At 37.6% G+C, this 19,102-nt stretch overlaps 2 protein-coding genes across 2 annotated transcripts in view; one reads left to right on the top strand and one right to left on the bottom strand.

The window, feature by feature from the left end:
* The window catches only part of SLC9A3 (solute carrier family 9 member A3), a 63,235-nt gene extending 53,549 nt beyond the window's left edge, over positions 1-9,686 (top strand). The window contains exons 15-18 of the mRNA XM_032235895.1: positions 1,145-1,321; positions 4,897-4,945; positions 7,632-7,844; positions 9,245-9,686. Of these exons, the coding sequence (XP_032091786.1) occupies positions 1,145-1,321; positions 4,897-4,945; positions 7,632-7,844; positions 9,245-9,570 (765 nt within the window). The 3' untranslated portion in view covers positions 9,571-9,686. The remainder of the gene's footprint in view (positions 1-1,144; positions 1,322-4,896; positions 4,946-7,631; positions 7,845-9,244) is intronic.
* Positions 4,999-19,102, bottom strand: part of TMEM245 (transmembrane protein 245) — a 56,680-nt gene continuing 42,576 nt past the window's right edge. The window contains exon 17 of the mRNA XM_032236828.1: positions 4,999-5,655. The gene's annotated coding sequence lies outside the window, so the exon portion shown is untranslated. The remainder of the gene's footprint in view (positions 5,656-19,102) is intronic.

Raw genomic sequence — 19,102 nt, forward strand, 5'->3', positions numbered from 1 at the left:
AATCCTTGGGAGAAGGGTGGCATATAAATCCAATAAACCAAACCATACCAAACCAAACCAAACAGGGGCATAAACTCAACTTGACAGGAGGGAACTTCAAAAGGAATGTTAGGAAGTATTTCACAGAAAGAGTAGTGGAAGGTTGGAACTAACTTCCAGTGGAAGTAATGGGTAAATCTTCATTAACTGAGTTTAAATATCCTTGGGATAAATGCATGTCAATGTATTTTAACAAAAATTAAAAAAATAAAATTAAAATAATAATTAAAATAATAAATAAAAAACAAGTATCAATAAGAGGTCTTATTAATTAAAATTACTTAAATTAGCCTGGAGAATAATATTTTATATACCAAGGCATGCAGGAAAGAATTGGTATCCCTCCACCAATTCTATATCCTCTAGCCATAGGAAATATTTTTTGTCATACTGTACATCTAATGATACATATACATGGTTTTTCATATCTTGTCTTCAGCATTGCAGTGCATTATATAGGGCTGTTATTGAAAATTGTCCAAAGTTATTGTTGGTACAAAATACAGCAGCAAGGCTGCTAAGTGTTATGGAATGTAGAGATGATTTGATAGCTACTAGTTGCTTGCCATGCACAGTCTAAAATGTTGGGAGTGATGTTTAAAGCTCTATAAGCTTGGACCAGGTTTTTTTTTTTGTTCCAAAACCTATCTGATAATTTAAAATTATTAGAGACATTTATCTGAAGGTGTCCTATGTCAAAGGCAGTGATGTGCTACTAAACGTTTAAGAAGTGGCTCTGGTCTGGTTTCCTGGCTCCATTGCAACACCATGGCTCACCACTGCTCTGTGGCAATTAGCCATGGCCAACTCACCACAGACAACTGTCTGCGGGACAAATCATCATGGCCAACTCACTGTGGGACAAGAGTTACACTAATATCAAAGAAATGGTAGAATAAAATCATTAAAGAAAGGATACAGAAAGAGGGACAGAATGAAATTTGAATCACAAAAATTAAATTAATTTTTATTTATTTTAAATAATTAAATTGATTAAATTGTCCTGCAGCGAGTTATCCCATGGACAATATAAAATAAAGTTATGTAGCTAGATATATTTATTGAATATAGATATATATTTTGCTATCTTCTTTTTCTCTTATAGCAAAATTTTCTGTACAGCCGTCATAAAATACCTCTGAATGAAGATGAGAAGCAAAATAAAGAAATTTTTCACAGAACTATGAGGAAAAGACTAGAATCTTTCAAGAGCACAAAACTAGGTTTGAATCACCATAAGAAAATAAACAAAATTCACAAGAAAGACCGTAGCCAAAAATGGGTAAGACCAAACATTTGAGATCACCTAAGCAAAAACTAAAAACAAAGAGAAAATGACCCATGGCATCAACTTTATTTATTTGTTTAGCATGCTTACTGTATATCCTGCTTTTACCATCACCATATTTTTGAGACTTATCTGTTTTAATCTTCATCATCTAATTGGTTTGGCAGTCTGTAATGGATTCCTGTCAATCTTTAAATCCAGATTCATTGTTACCATGAAGCCAGTGGAGCTTGCTAGAAGCAGGTTTATTTCAAATATACAGCACTACACTACCTCATCTCTTGTTGCCTGTCCCTCTGAAACAAGGTCCCATTCACCAGATATTTCAGTAATCTCTATTATGTTATACTTGCCTTAGTTCCTCTTATCTACTACTCCTATTTGTTTACCATACTTTTTGAATTAGTTGGAAACATTTATGATATCGTAGTCTACTTGTGTTCATTTTCTCTTGTTCATTAAACTACACATGTACCAAATGTAAACTATGAATTACTTGAAGAAAGGTCAAGAAGCAACTCTAGTCCCATGAGGCTCAACCTACAAAATAAGAACCTTCAACCAAAGGAAGAAAATTATATCCAAACTGCACACAATAAGGAACAAACAACTATGAGAACAAATGAACCTTTAGAGACAGCAACATGTCACTTATAGAAAAATACAATAACCAAGAACATTGTCCCTGCTATCTAATGCAACCCAGTCCAGTACAGTCCCTGGAGTTGAGCAATCGATTTCATATCCTCCTTCAGGAAGAAGGCATGAAGACACCTGGAGAAGGGATATCAACTTTTGTTCTTGTGACAGGAAGAAAAGTAGCCCAGACTTTGCTAGGAAAAAAAGCAAGTGTTGGTGATAGGAAATTCACTTTTCAGGGCAACGGAAACAACAATCTATAGATGAGACCATCAATCTAGGGAGCTATGTTGTCTACCTGGAGCAAAAATCAAAGATATGATTGAGAGCCTTACTGAAATTAGCTCACAGATTACTATTCTTTTAATCTCTTTCTTGTGTGAACAAATGACATGACAATAAACCTAAAAACAATATCAACAGACTGATCAGCTCAGCAAGAAAATTAAGGAGTTAGGACCATAGGTGGTATTTTCATCTGTACTTTCAATAAAAGGTCAACAACCAATGAGGAAACAAAGAATTTTAAAAATAAACCAATGGCTTAAGAGATGGTACCACCAAGATAATTTTAGAGTCCTAGACTGCAGTCTGCATTACCTACATGAAGAGCTTGTGGCAAGTGATAGGCTGCACTTCACAAGAATTGAGAAGAATGTGTTCAGAAAATGACTAGTTCAGCTTATCCAAATAACTTTAAAGTAAAACGAGAAAAGATAATCAAGGAATTTTGGGATGCCTTGGATCACTTAAAATATGAGTCAGCAGTTTGCTGTGGCCACTCAAAAAGCCAATGTAATTATAGGACAATTAGAACAATTAATCCATGGAATGGCTTGTGATCAGAAGTTAAAAACCTCCATCATTGGAGGTTTTTAAGAAGAAATTGGGCAACCATTTGTTTAGAATGGTGTAGGGTCTCCTGCTTGTGCACTAGAAGATATCTAGAATCCCTTCCAACTCTTTTAATCTGTTAACAGGGAGAAATGTAAGATTCTTCATCTGATAGAAAAAGGGACAAATATAGACTGGGAGATTCTGGCTCAATAGTAATGCATGTAAAATGGATCTGGATGCTTTTGTCACAGTTTTTAAGGGTCATTCCAACGCTAGGATTTTATGGAATTCTATACTGAGCAAATTAGCTGCCAGTTAGGAAATCTATTTAGTTCTTTCCATCAAGCAACTGTAAAAAAAAATTGCTAGCCAGTATCTTGCTTGTTGCAATAAGAGATGAAAAACAAAAGCAGTTTATAGTCTCAAATATTATTTCTTACCCACACTTGATTAAGTTCACTTTTTGGCTTTTTTATTGGTACTTTAATTACTGTAAATTCTGGTACCAGTTTAGAAAGTCTGTTCAAGACTAATCATGTTAATAGCAATAGCAATAGCAATAGCAGTAGACTTATATACCGCTTCATAGGCCTTTCAGGCCTCTCTAAGCGGTTTACAGAGAGTCAGCATATTGCTCCCAACAATCTGGGTCCTCATTTTACCCACCTCGGAAGGATGGAAGGCTGAGTCAACCCTGAGCCGGTGAGATTTGAACCGCTGAACTGCTGATCTAGCAGTAGCCTGCAGTGCTGCATTTAACCACTGCGCCACCTTGGCTCTAAATAAGACTGATTCTGCCTGATACTATAGATCAACTAGTCAATCAAGGAACTGCCTGCACATTGCTGGGGAAATTCCCAAGTGTCTGTTAAAATCCATCTGGATTTATAAGTCACCTTTGGCAAACCATATTAATAGACAGTTTGTCCCAGGAAGCTACTCAATCTCACCATCTAAACCAAGAGTGACTACAGGCTGAATGTAATGTTCTCTGGATCACTAGCCAAACACTCCAAAGTAAAAACAAAGTCCAGTGTATGGCCATTAGAAATTATTTAAATAAACTCTATGATTACCATGGAGATATGAAGGTTGTCCCGAGCCACTCCAGAAACAACTCCTAGAGGTATGGACTTTGATGTCATCCAATACCAAAAGGTGAAGAAGGGCAAGCTTTTACTTCGGTCATCAAAAATATCTCTCATCCCCGTGGCTGGCACCATGTCTTCATTCCTTCTCCTGAAAGACTATTCCACTCACCTGCCCCTCTTAGGCATATCTGCACTGCATCTTTTTTACTGCCATTCAATGACTGTGTTTTTACAGCCTGGATATGTTTGCATATTGAATATTTAATTCAGTACTGAATTTTGCAATTTTCCCTCTTCTTGATTTTATTTGAATGGGGAGATAGAAGTGAACAGATAGCAGGAGATTTCCAGGGCCTCCAGAATCTCTAATCTAACAGCTGGTGTCAAAGTGATAGTTGACTTGAAAGAAACATTGAGATACCAGCAACAATGGCAATAGTTCTTCTCTCTTTCCTTTCACAACACTGACTTTTGTTGGGGCTGTAGAAATCTAGAACAGCTACTAAACATGATACCAAAGAGATACATAATGTGTCAATTAATCATCTTTTCGGGAGGGGTTCTAGCTTGCTGGAAAACATACCCCTCCTCAAAATGATCAGATTCGTTGAGAGTGTAGGATAGAAGAGTGGCAAAGGGAAAGTCTGCAGGCCCTAAGATGGCTTTGTCTCCTTTGTTTATTACTGTTATGCTACTATTTTAAGATCAGTCACCTGAATCTATGTTATGGGAGAGCATAAACTACCTTTGTAAAATCCTATTTTTCTTTCAGAACATTACACAGAAATTTAGTTTTATAAATTGGCTTATGTAAAGTTAAAATTAATTGAAAATGTGTATATAATAGGCAATATATTTTTATTAATGAAGTACTTTTAATTATAAAATAAAATATAAACACTGTATTACATTAGGTCTGCAAAAACATAGCACATATTAAAATGTATATATTCTGTACAAAATGGAATATGTATTTGTATGGTCATTTCTTGTTTTTTTCAGAAAAATAGTAATGTCCTACCAGATGGAAACCTGCCTGCATATGTTAAAGGTAAATGCACTTTTTAAAATAATGAAAAGTTAAATGTCCTTTTTAAAAGATAAATATTGAGTAAATATTGATATAATCTCTGCCTTTCAGTAGAGTAGAAATACGAAAATAAATATTTTCTATTTCTGTTGCTAGCTAACATTGTATTGAATAAATGTTTTCCAATTTTTATTGTATTTATCAGCTTTTTTTGTTTGAGTGTCTATGAAATGGATGGTAATCAAATCTTCTAAGATCACATTTTGACTTTCAGCTTCAAACTTTGCATTGTATTGTATTGCCAGCTAAGCCTGGCAAATCTATTTGTACTGAAAATTCTAGAATACACTACCTGAAGACTAAAATAAGAACCAAACTTTTATCCACCAGCAGCATCATTCTTTGGAACACATTTTTACTTATAAAAAGTGAAAATTGACTAAAAGAGATATTTCTGCAACCTTATTCAATCTGTTGTCAAAACATTCAGGCACCTTCAGTGTTTATCTTGGGAAACAAGCTCATTTTATAAGGCATCTGTAATTTAACATAGGAGCAAGTCGGTGTGGTGGTTAAAACATCAACCTAGAAACCCAAAGACCATAACTTCTAGTCTTGCTTTGAGTCAGTCCCTTTCTCTCAGCCCTAGGAAGGAGGCAATGGCGAACTTCTTCTAAAAAACTTGTCAAGAAGATTCCAGGGCTTGTCTAGGCAATCACCAGAACACTGACCTGAATGCAGGGGAAAAAAACTAATTTAAACCATTCAGAGATAATCATGCTCATTTTATCCATAAATTTTTACTCTGAGCTATGCATACAAATAGTTTAGAAGTTCTAAAGTATGATAAAAGCCTAACAATAAAACAGAAATCAATGAACATACTTAGAGACTGAGAAATTGTAATTATGTGTATTATTTGTACAGAAATCAGAGCTGAAATTGTTTTACTTTGTGGGAAATTGGTACGTTTGAATATATGTTACATTCAATACTTTTTTAAAAAATTACTGTATTTTTCGGAGTATAAGACGCACCTTTATTCCTAAAAAAAAAAAAGAGGCTGAAAATCTGGGTACATCTTATACATCGAATCCAGCATTTTTTGTCTCCCGAAGCCCCGCCCTTTCACCAAACTGGCTGTGCATACCCTTATGGAGGCTTTCAGACAAACCCTGGAGGCTGGGGAGGGCAGAAATGAGCAAAAATGGGCTGATTTTTGCCCCCGCCCCAGCTCCCAGCAGCACTCTATATGCCTCCATAAGGCTATGCATGCAATTTTTTTGACAAAAACTGGCCTGTTTTTGTGAAAAAGGAGCTGGGTTTTTTTGCTCTTTTTTAGTCCCCCTCAGAACAGAAGCACTCTGCAAGTCCCCCCAAGGCTATTCATGATTTTTATTTGAAAAAAACAGACCCATTTTCGTGAAAAACGGGCCGTTTTGGGGAGGTTTGCAGAGTGCAAAAACTACCCCCCCTTCGGAAAGCCTTTTAACTGATGAGAATTACATTGATCAAGCGCTGTGACAGAAGAAACAAAGTCTTAAGGTTTGTCAGCGATTTCCTTCTCCAGCACATGGATAAATGCACCTGGAAACATCTCCCGGCCTACCTATCTACCTACTCTCTCTCCCTCCCTCCCTCCCTCCCTCCCTCCCTACTGTATGTATGTATGTATGTATGTATGTATGTATGTATGTATGTATATATATATCCCTCTATCTATCTACATATCTACCTACTCTCTCTCTCCCTACCTACCTATTGTATTTCTCTCTTCCCACCTACCTACTGTATTTCTCTCTCTCTCCCCCTGTCTCCCTACCTACTCTCTCTCTCCCTACCTACCTACTGTATTTCTCTCTCTCTCCCTCTCCTTCTACCTACCTACCTACTCTCTCTCTCCCTACCTACCTACTGTATTTCTCTCTCTCTTTCTCTCCCTCTATCTACCTACCTACCTATCTACCTACCTACCTACCTACTCTCTCTCTACTATATTTCTCTCTCTCCCTCTCTATTCCTCTATCTACCTACCTACTTTTTTTAAAAAATGCCTCTTCAAAATCTTGGTGAATCTTATACTCCCAAAAAATATGGTAAATATCAATTTACTTTTACAAATAGCAAACTGTCTCAGAAGCTAATGACCATATTTTTTGGAGTATAAAACACACCGGATTATAAGACGCACCAAGATTTTGAAGAGGCACATTTTTAAAAAAAAGTTTTTGCACTCTGCAGACCTCCCCAAAACAGCCCATTTTTCGGGCCCGTTTTATGCCAAAAAAAGGGGCATGAATAGCCTTTAGGAGGCTTATAGAGTGCTCCTGGGGGCTGGGGGGGGGGGAACAAGCAAAAAATGGTCCATTTTTTTAAAAAGAGGGCATTTTTTGTTTAAAAGGGGGGGCATGTATAGGCTTTTGGAGGCTTAGGGTGTTCCGGGGGCTGGAGGCTCCAAAATGAACAAAAAACAGCCCATTTGTCCTCTAATTTCTGCCCTCCCCAGCCCCCAGGAGCACTCTGGAAGCCTTCTAAAGGCTATGCATGGCCATTTTGGTGAAGGGTGCGGAGTTTTGGGAGGCCAAAAATGCTGTATTCAGTGTATAAGACGCACCCAGATTTTCACCCTCTTTTTTGAGGGAAGGTGTGTCTTATGCTCTGAAAAATACGATATCTTGGTTATATAAAAAATATTATTTTATTCTAGAAAATGAGTTTTCTGAACCAGAGGAAAATGATTATGGCAATCCACAGCTAGATGGAGTGGTAAACTTCCTGGATTACTTCAACGAAGATAATTTCACAGATACAAATGGTAAAGAAATTAATATATACCATAGTAACTATGTAGCATTGTGGTTGTTGGCTTGTCTTTTTTTACATAGATATATAAAAACAAAAATTTATTTTCCAGAAACATGTAACAGAAGATACATGCACTATTTGTCAGCACTGTGAGGAAATTGTCATTATTCAAAACATGTTAAAACAGCACAAATACATATCACAGAATAAAATGTATTTTATTCACACTTTCTAGAGCCGTGATGGCGAACCTATGGCATGCATGCCGGAAGTGACACACAGAGCTATCTCTCTGGGCATGTGGAACCATTGCCTGTTTTTCTTCTGGGTTTGGCGCACCGGCCAGTTGGTCTTCACACGTGCAGGAATGCCAGAAACTAAAAGAGCAGCTGATCTTCTGGGTTCTGCCACACACATGCGCTGGCCACCTGACCTTCCAGTTTGTGGTGCGCATGAAGACCAGCTGGCCAGTGTGCATGTGCATGCCGGAATCCACAAGGGGAGCAGAGCTGCCAGCCAAGATCAACACACTGGGGCTTCCCTCCCTTCTTGCATGGCCTCAGTGCTCCAGCTCATAGCAGTGCTCCAGAGCACCTGGCCAACTCAGGCACACGGGGCAGTGGGGCAAGGTTTCCTGGTTGGGCAGTTGGCCACCCTAACTGCTGCTCCTTCCGCTGTGAGGGGGTGGTGTTGGTTCTTGTGCTGCAGTTCCCAGCCAGGATGCTGGAGCAGAAAAAGGAGGAGCAGCTGTCAGGGAGTAGAACTGCCCCAGGAGGGCCAGAGGAGAGTACAGCATGGAGACATCGCTGAGGAGTAAGAAGCACGCCGGCCGGGAAGAGATCGGAGAAGGACTGCACTAGCTTTTTCTTTGTGGTGGGCTGGGGGTGCTTCATCCTGGCCAGAATTGGGGCAAAGCTCTCCCACTTGCTAGCCCCACAACCCAAGCCCCAGGAATGCCAATGCCCCTTACCTCTGAGGCCAGGAAGTGGCTCTGGCTTTTCAGCGGAGGGAGGCGGCCCTACTTTCTCTCCCTGTCTGGGGCTGCGGAACCTGGTCGATGAGGATGTCCCGCCATCCCGATGGGAGGAAAGGAGGTGGCCAGGGAGGCGTGAGGACCCACGAAAGGCCAGGCGGAGCCGGTGCATGGGCACTGGACACCTGGTGTTCACACACACATTCACACCAGAAACTAGATGATCCTCTGCTTTTCTGATTTCTGGCATGCACATGCGCTTTGGAACTCATGCACTTCGCACTCGGTGCCAAAAAGATTAGCCATCACTATTCTAGAGGATGCAGTTTCCTTTTTGGGAAAAACAAGGGAAAGAAAATATTTTTTAAATTCCATAGATGACATTCAGAACTAAACTGTTCTATTGCTCACTTTCAACCACTATGTTGTCCAGGCAGCAGGACTTTTGTGAAACTTGCTTTGTTAAAATAGTTCTAGGGTTTTTTTTAAATAGCAAATGCTATTCCAACTAAGTTCTCTGTTCAGTTCCAATTTTGCAATAGTCTATCTAATACAGTATGAAAGTTACCATGTTCCTGTTTATTTAATTTTGATTTTTCCTTTGGTGGACTTTTTAATAGGCATTGATAATCCAGTATTTTCAGATGATATTGAGCAAAATGCCTTCATGAAGTTTACACCTTGGTTATCCAGTGATGAGATGGTGGTACCTTCCCAAAGAGCCAGAGTACAAATACCTTATTCTCCAAACAGCTTTCAAAGACTTGCTCCCATTCGACTCAGCAACAGATCTACAGATTCTTTTTTGCAACTAGATGGTGCTGAAGAACACCCTACATTTTTTCTCCCAGAATCAACTCACTTGTAATTTTAGCAAATGTAAGGTTCTTATTTTTCAGTCACTCAGATCTTTTGTGATCTAGCAAATAACCATTTTCTCTTGTTCAGAATATCTTTGGTGTCTTTCTTTATTTTCTTTTTGGCATGAAAATTCTGCTTTAAACCAGTTAAGTATATTCTAGAATATTAAAGTAGGACATGTTAAATTTGTGAATTATGAATACTAAGCTACTCACTTGAGAGCTACAGAATGAAATAGACAACATGAGATGTGGGCAGAACTGAGGGGCATCACGGTTAATCCTGCGGTTACAACATAATTAGGATAGAATTTATATGATTAAATAACAGTATCATTATTATGAAGTTCAATGTCATGGGACCTAATTGCTTAGTAACTTGGTTGTGATGGGTGGCTATAGAAATTGAATGAATGACCATAGTTATTCCTTGTTAGCTATCATAATTATATGCTTTATATTTTGATGAGCAAGATATAAATAACTAATGATTAATAATTCATTTGCAGCTAGTTCTTTGTACAAATTCCTTTGGAAAATATTATATTTATGATACAGTAAGGTGAAGTTTTAAACTTTTTCTGATTTTGTATTCACTTATGCAATATACCTGTCAAGTAATAAATATGAACAAAATTGGCCTATGCAATTCTTATTACTTAAGTATTAATGAACTTGATTCCAATTTTGCATAGTACTTTCATTACTCGAATGCCATGGCTATTTCATCTTTTCATAACACACATAGAGTATATTTTCTTAGTAAAAGGCACATATCATAAAATACAAATGCAAAACAACGAAGTTTCATGAAACCAAAGTGAATGCTAGAATACAATATATACTATAATAGTGCTTTATTATCTATAGAAAATGCAAAATATTTATTAAAATCAATTCATCAAACCCTAATTCATCAAACTGGATTTGTGGGAGGCATATTATCAAGTTACGATCAAGGCAGGGGATGAGTGGGAAACGGCTTTAAATTGCTCCTTAGGATGTTTTTTGACAAAGTGACAAAATTAGTGGACCAAAGGAATACTGCCAATATAATCTCCTTGGACTTCAGTTGATAAGGTAGACTATAACCGACTACTTGCTAAAATAGAAAAATGTAGGTTAGACCTTATCACCACCAGATGGATTCGTAACTGGCTGACCAACCACACTCAATGTGTAGTCCTCAATAGAACTGTGTCTATATGGAGGGAAGTATGCAGTGGGGTACTCCAAGGCTCTGTTCTAGGCCCAGTACTCTTCAACATCTTCAATGATTTGGATGAGGGGATCAATGGGGAATCATCACATTTGCAGATGACACCAAGCTAACAGGAATAGTCAGCACTACAGAAGGATCTTGACAGACTTGAACATTGTCCTCTGCTAGACCAACGCCTCTATCAAAGGGGGAAGAATGTCAGGTCTACCAGCTGCAGCTTGGGACTTCACAGGCATCCTGCTATCAAAGGCTAGAAATGGAGGGTAGGATAAATAGGAAATAAAGCTGTGTGTATATGATGGGAAATAAAGAGCGGTGGGAATGACAGGTGATGAAGTCCAAAGAACCTTTGCACCAGAATCCAAGGCCAGGAACCCTAAGAAAGAATGCCTATTACCACAAACATCTAAGTGATTTCCGATTGCTGAAGACAGATTGGTCATGGGGAGAGGCTGGGATGAGGAGAAATCTCTTTTCACCATGCAAAATCCAGAGCTAGCCTGACTTTACCGAAGCTAACATCTTTTTAATAAAAGAACCTTTCACTTCAACTTAATGGAGTCAAGTTTTCTTTCACTCTCCCCCAAAGTTCGTGTAACTTTCTCTATCATTTCTTCTGCTAATAAGAATAGGTCCAGTATAGGTATGTGTATATCCAGTTAATGTCTGGATATTTAAAATCCCCCATTACTAGTGTGATTTCTTACATACATTTGCTAACTGATTAGCAACATCATCTATTTCTTCTGCTTAGTTGGGAGGTCTATAGTACTATACACTAATGATAATGTCATTCTTTTTTCATTTTATGTTGTTCCATAAGCATTCAAAGAGGCTTTCATACTTGGCTTTGTGTATCTCTATGGAGAGGAAGGATCTCTAATATATAATGCAATTCTATCTCCTCCTTTGTTGGTTTTTTTTTTGAATAGTTTATATCCTTCTATCAGTACATTCCAATGATGAGTTCCATCCCACTAAATTTTTGTGGTGGCAACTATATCATACCTACTCTCATGTATTAGTATTTCAAGTTCACACTATTTACTCCCTAAACTGAGCGTTAATGTATAGGCATTTAAGTTCTTTGTGGCTGACCCCAAGTGTGCTTCTTACATCTACCTTGTTTGGAGTTTTTCTTCCCCCCCCCCTCTTCACTCCCCTTTTTATCTGATTGGTTGTCTAGTTCTATTTGCTTGGAATTAGGTCCTAAAGGTTGGAATTAGATCCTCCCCCTTTAATTTTAGTTTAAAGCTTTTCTGATAAAGTGAATCAGTTTTCCAAATACTTCCCAGTTCTTGTGAGGAGCAGTTCAGCACTTGCCAGGAGCCCTTCATGTAAGGTAATACAGAGCATGATCTAAAAATCCTAAGTTCTGTTGATGACACCAATTTCAAATCAGTGGTTTGTTTCTAAATTCCTTTGCTTCTTTTTTTATTAATTTTTTTTTTATTTTTCGAAACAGACACAACACAAAAAATCCTCTCTTTACATACTGTAGAAAGTGTATCAGTTGGTTACAAAAAAATTCCATGCATTTCTTTCACAGTCACCCATGATTCATATTAATTCTAGTATTTTAAATCAAATATATTTGTACATATTACCATCATCCTACCCCCATTCTCGTTTGACTATAATTGTTTTAAACATCCTTCATCATAAAACATACCAAAACTAAGACATAACCACATACTGGCATCTCATTTGCTATTGAGCCGAGGTGGCGCAGTGGTTAAATGCAGCACTGCAGGCTACTTCAGTTCTGCAGTTCGGCTGTTCAAATCTCACCGGCTCAGGGTTGACTCAGCCTTCCATACTTCCGAGGTGGGTAAAAGGAGGACCCGGATTGTTGTTGGGGGCAATATGCTGACTCTGTAAACCGCTTAGAGAGGGCTGAAAGCCCTATGAAGCGGTATATAAGTCTAACTGCTATTGCTATTGCTATTTCTAGTATCCCCAAAACACTATTCCTTATGGCCTATTCTAGCTAAACATCAATAACATTTAGTAACAAATGTTTCTAATCTTCCTTTCCAAATCACTGTTTACAATTTACATCCAATTTTCCCATGTTGAATCCATACCTATATATACATTGTTATCATTATCTCTCCTTTATTTGACTATATCATTATCATAATTTAGTTCTTTTTTATTAATCTTTATATGTAACCAAACCATTTCTCATCTTCCTTTCATAAGTACCATTCAATATTCATATCCAATTACTACTTGTTATACCAATACATATGTATACATTATTATCATTTTCAATTGTTTATTTAACCATATCTATTGTCACTAAATTTCACTAAGTCCAACTAGTTTTAAATTAAACACTTTCATCTATCAGCCTGTATCTTTCCAGTAGCAAAACAGTCTCATGTCTTCTGCCATTTGTCGCATCAGTTCTCTAATCGTCTCCTTAATCAAGTTTGTATGGACTCTTCTTTGCAACTCATTGTTTATTGATTCTCTCATGTAATTTCAATGCCCTTCTTTTTTTTCCTTAATCAGCTTGTCTTTAATTGTCAGTGTTGTTATCAATGGTGTTACTAATAAAATTTCTCTCTTTAAGTCCATAAGTTTTTTTATTTTCTCTTCTTCTGTGTCTTGCCATCTAGTGTAGGGTTTCCATCCATCTAGTTCCCCTTTCCATATTCCACTTTTTCCATTTCCAGACAGAAACCATTCACCATAGATGTCAGCAGATTTGATTTCTTTGTAGCCATTTTTCTCTTTATTGCATGGGACTCTACTCTCTATTTTTCCCATTTGATAAGCATCTACATCCTTTTCATCATATTTTTCTGTTAGGTGCTCTAATTTTTCAAACATTTTCTCAAATGTATTTGATAGTTTCTGTATTGCAACCATTATCTCTTGCAAGCTGATAGATTCTCTCTGTTGTTGGAAATAAGCCATTGTTTCCAGCTGTTAAAACACTGCTGCTCTGACTTGGAAGATTTTTACAAGGTTACACCTAGGTTCACCATGAGATCTCTGGTTAAGGATATACTTCAAAGGAACATTTGTATAAACAAATGGTGCTTTACTTCTTATCACTTTCTATAAACAAACTGTGAGACTTTAAAGTTTCAGACCAGGATAATCAGTAGTGAAAGTAGAAGTATTTTGTTTTAATACTCAAGTTTCCAGTCTTCGAATGGCAGTGTTATCTCTCCCTTTGTTGTTACAATTGTTGCAATTCTCTTTGTTCTTTTGTATCTTTTAATATTCCAAGTTAAAAAAAGTCAAATTCTTACATGAAATACAGAAAAAGAGTGAAAGACACATATAGTGATGAATAAGGAGAAGTTTAGTCCGTAGGTTGTGAAAATAATGGTAAAAATTATAGAAGAAAACTTGATCCATTCATTTCAAACGGTTTGCATAAATTCCATCCATGAAAATAATGTTTAAAAATTAAGATAGCACACTGACCAAAACCATCCAAAGCTTAATTCCGCCGCTTATTTCTTTAATTCTTAGATTTAAATTAGCTTTAAGTTTTTTATAGGCAGTCTCTTTTAAAATGGATAAAAATTCCTCACCAGCTGTAAACACTTTCTCTTCCGTTTCCTTCCGTTTTGGAGCTGTCCCTACTTCGTCAGCCTGGGGGCTGAGCTTTTAACGCCAGCTGAGAGACCGTCTCCTGCATCAATCAGGGACTTAGCGATGTCCCTGTGATCAGCAAAACATAGTCTTCTGTACACCATCTCTTGACAGTTTAGGTCCGATTGCACCATCCAGCGATAAAAGTATTGGCGGCGATTTCGGAGCATTGAGATCGGGTGACTATTTCATAGCAACATAGGCTCCTCGATTCCTTTGTTTCTTTGCTTTTGTTAGAAGTATAGATGAAAAAACCACTTGTGCTCCTAACTCCTTAACTTTCTTCCCTAGTTGTTCTTAATCTTTTGATATTATTTTCAGGTACATTGAGGTGTCATTCACCCCCACGTGTAGAAGAAAGGGGTATAATCTATGGGGTTTTATTATTTTAGTTAGATTCTCAGTCGCATCTTTGATTTTTGCTCCATACCTCTGTAAACATTATGAAAATGATTGTTCAGCTCTAGAGGGGCTTCACTGAGGCGGACTGGAGTAGACAGTAGGAGCATTGCTCTTGGGGGCTGTTTTCTTTTATAAGTAATATATTTCCATTGGTCTTTCTCTTTAGATTCATATATGGGGTCAATTTTTTGGAAGCTGTTTGTTCTCTATTGTGTTCAATTTGCCATAGTGTTCTTGCTTAAGTTGGGGTTTTTGGTTTTGTAGGTTGAGTTTCAGAGTGGCTAGAATTGTTTCTAGACTCTTAACTTTTTCTTCTAAATTCAATTAATTTATATTTGGTACATATATAATTTGAATCTTCTGTGAACATAAGCTCAAACATGTAACTTATTTTGCAAGTCATAACATCAGTCTCTTTTGCCATGAGTTTGTTTTTTAATATTTTTTTAAAAAAATAATAATTTAAAATTTAAAAAATTAAAACAGTATAAAGGTAAATATGTAAAATTTTAAATCTTAAATATTTAAATTTTAAACCTTGAAATGTTTGTGAATCTTCTTTAGTTTTCAAAATTTATCGATAATCTAAAATGTGTTCTATCCTTGTGAATTGTCACAATTAAGTCCAGCCACAAGCAGACCAATGCTAGTCCACGACAATGGCTAAAGAGCCCATAAGGCACTTGAAAATTTCCCAATCAAAATAAATACACCAGGTAAACTTAAATCACAACGCAAGAGAGCTCATGAGGCAAGAAAAGTTCAGAATTTTCAAGGCACAATCCAAGTCAAGGAATGATGTCAATCCAAAGTGAGGCAAGAATCACAATAACCAAAAAACACAGCTAGGAAACAAACATGTTGTTCCCAGGATTGCTTCCATTTGTTTGCTGGGCTAAATACCTAGCTTCCGATGCACTCCATCAAGAAGGGCAAAGCTTCCTCTTCATGAATAGTCTGGCTGTCCTTCCCTACTCCTGTCGTTTCTCTGCCTTATATGTTCTTGGATCAGGTGCAGAAGCAGTTCCTCTTTCTCCCTACTGACCAGCTACAGCCATATGCTTTCCCCACCTGGAGCCAAATTCTTCACAGACAGCTGTTCAGAGCCCTCAATCAAGTCAGCTCCTGACATGCAAGGTATTGGTTCATCCTCCCCCAATATCTAGAGAGGTTTCTGTGGAATCATCCGAGGGAGTACCACAGTTCTTCACATAAGTTCTAAAACTAGACAAAGAAAACCCAATTAAACAAATGAGTCAAGACTTCCAGGGTGGAGTCACGCCGGTGTGGAGCAGAAGAACAGGGCTCTGTTCTTTCTGCCCTATTTTCTGTGTCAGGAGGCTTGCAAAGGCAGAGCTGGGTCTAGGAGGGACCAACGACAGAGAGGAGAAGCTTGGAGGATAACAAGTTATAGTAGGAGAAACTTCTCAAATCTGGCGCGGGAGGGACTAGCCTTTATGGCCGGATCCGGAGGCGTGACAGCTCTTTAAATGGAGAGGGAAGCGAGAAGAGGGAAACAGCTGAAAGTATCGGTGGAGTTTGAGGAGTTATTGGTGTGACTCTCAGGAAGTATGAACCTATAGCTTGGAGGGTAAGTGAGTCTCCAAGGCAGAAAAAAAGCGGCACTTGAGTGGTGGGAGCGGAACCTTGAGAAAACGGAGTTAACATTCAGAGAAGGAATGGAGGAAATGTACTGACAGCTTGAACTTGCTGGAGAATTATCACAGGCAGAAGGACAATAAGGGAGAAGAAACTGATACAACAGTAAGAACAAGGAAAAAGAGCTTTCTAAGTGTCCGGAAATCTGTGCTATCTAAGTAACCTTATAAAATTATATAAAATCCTGTATAGATATTATTTACTGTATAGCTGTTCGTTTAAAACTAGAATTGGAACTTTATATAGAATACCTTAAAGATCTTTATATTTTATACTTTCTGACATATATTCTCATAGATATTTATAGATAATACCCAGTGGACATATGCGTATGTGAAAACAAACTTATATTGACTTATATAGTATATGTTAATATTTTTATATAGTATATTTATATATCCCAGATATTTTTTATAATGTAATCAATTTAATAATCAAGTAAAAAACATTAGGGAAAACATTTTTCGTGGAACTAAATAAAGTAATTTTAAAATTCATTTGGCTGGGGGGAAAAGCTAGGATAAAATTAAAATTACTACAGGACTCTAGAATTAAAGGAGGATTTGACATCCCAGATTGGGAGCTTTACTATCAGGCAGCAGCAGTACCATGATTTACAGCTGGGCTGGCATGCTTTTATCTGGAGGGAAAGAATAAAGCCCATAAATATTTCCAGAGGCATCAAGTAAGAGGGGCCTTATTAGAAATATGGGTGAAAATCAAAATAAACTTCTACACAAAAATTCTTAGAGGGATATCAACCATGGAAGCAATTATCTACCCCAATGTAATAGATTTGAATAGGATATTGACATATAAGGAGTTATTGGATGGGCAAGGAAAACCTAAAACAAATCAGGAGTTAAAATTACAGGGAATTGAATTAGGCTGGTGGCCGTATCTACAAATTCAAACGAGATACTAAAAAGATTTAGTATAATACAGATTTCAAAACGAACAAGAATTGGACAAAATAGTAACAGGAACAGAAGAAAAAATGAATACAAAAATATACAGTTGTCTCTTAAAATTCAAAATGGCGGAGAAAACCGTGAAGGAAACAATTATAATTTGGGCTGAAAACTTCAGGTGTAATATTGAATTGGAGCACTGGGAAAAATTATGGGGAAAAAATTATAAATTGACAATGTCAGCATCCTATAAGGAAAACATCTACAAAATGTTTTATAGGTGGCATTTACCCCCGGTGAGATTGGACAAAATGTTCACAAATAGATCTCCAAACTGTTGGAAATGTAACCACCAACAGGGGACCTTCTATCATATGTGGTGGACATGTCCGAAAGCCAAAGAATTCTGGACAAAAATTCAAAAATGGTTAGAATAATTAAAAGAACAAAAAATTGACATGAACCATGAGCTGTTTCTTCTAGGAATAATTAAAAAAATATTAGTAAGGATATCCAATATATAATGCTTCATATAATTACTGCTGCCAGAATCCCATTTGCCCGAAGCTGGAAGCAAAAAACCATTCCCTCAAATGCAAAAATCATTAAAAAGGTGCTAGAATGCTCAGAAATAGGCAAACTAATGATGGAACTAAGATATAGAAGGAAACATAGTACTACAAGATATAGAACAGGTGGTATAAATGGCTCAAAAAGAAATGTAAAATCAATGCATAAGGAATACGTAGCAGACACAATGAAAAAAGATGGCATATACTTAGAAAGCAATAGAGATGGAAATATTGTACATACATGTATATATTGTAAAAATGACAAAGTATGAAACAAAGAAGAATATGCATAAGATAATAAAATGGAAAATGGAAAACTCAAAATCAGAAAAAAGAAATACCGATAACAGAAAGCTGTAAAAGTGTAATTGTGATTTTAATGTTTGGAAAATGTCAAATAAAAAACACTTAAAAAATAAACAAATGAGTCAAAAATATTATCCAGATTCAGCCTCTGTGGTCCTGAGTCTCTGGCAAGTCTAGACACCAATCCCCTGCACGGGCTTGGCCCACATCGGCCTCCAAAGGTTCTGCTGTAGGCTTCCATGCCACCAAGTGGTCCTTAGACCTTACATCCAATGGTGCCTATCCTGCTGGCCCTGACAGCTTCCAGTACAGTTGTATCAGTTGCCACGGCAGAGTCCTCCAAGGCCCCAGCCTCCAACCCAAGCATTGTACCTTCAGCCATGGTGGGAGCTCGTCAGGTTCCAAAGGGTGGTGTTCAACTGGTAGGCTCCCAAAACCCGCAAGCAGTTGCAGAGTTTTTTGGGGTTTGCCAATTTCTATCACCCGTCCCTTGCCCAAGTGGCCCTTCCACTAACCGACCTCTTACACATAAAACATCTCACGACAAACCCTCGACCGACAACAGCGTGTCAGCAAGCTTTTGAGCATCTGAAGTCTTTATTTGCACACAAGCCAGTACTGAAACATCCAGAACCCACTAAGCCAGTTGTGGTTCAGGCAGACACCAGTGATGTGGCGGTGGCCGCAGTCCTCTTACAAAAGAACAATGAAGGAGTTCTGCAGCTGTGTGCCTACACCTAGAGGAAGTTGTCAGGGGCCGAACGCAAATGGCCCATTTGGGAGAAGGAGCATTTGTGGTCTGGTGGGCCTTGTTGAGATGGCTGCATTTACTAGAAGGGGGAGGAATACC

The sequence above is a fragment of the Thamnophis elegans genome, chromosome Z (assembly GCF_009769535.1).
Source record: "Thamnophis elegans isolate rThaEle1 chromosome Z, rThaEle1.pri, whole genome shotgun sequence".
NCBI classification, from domain to species: Eukaryota; Metazoa; Chordata; class Lepidosauria; order Squamata; family Colubridae; genus Thamnophis; species Thamnophis elegans.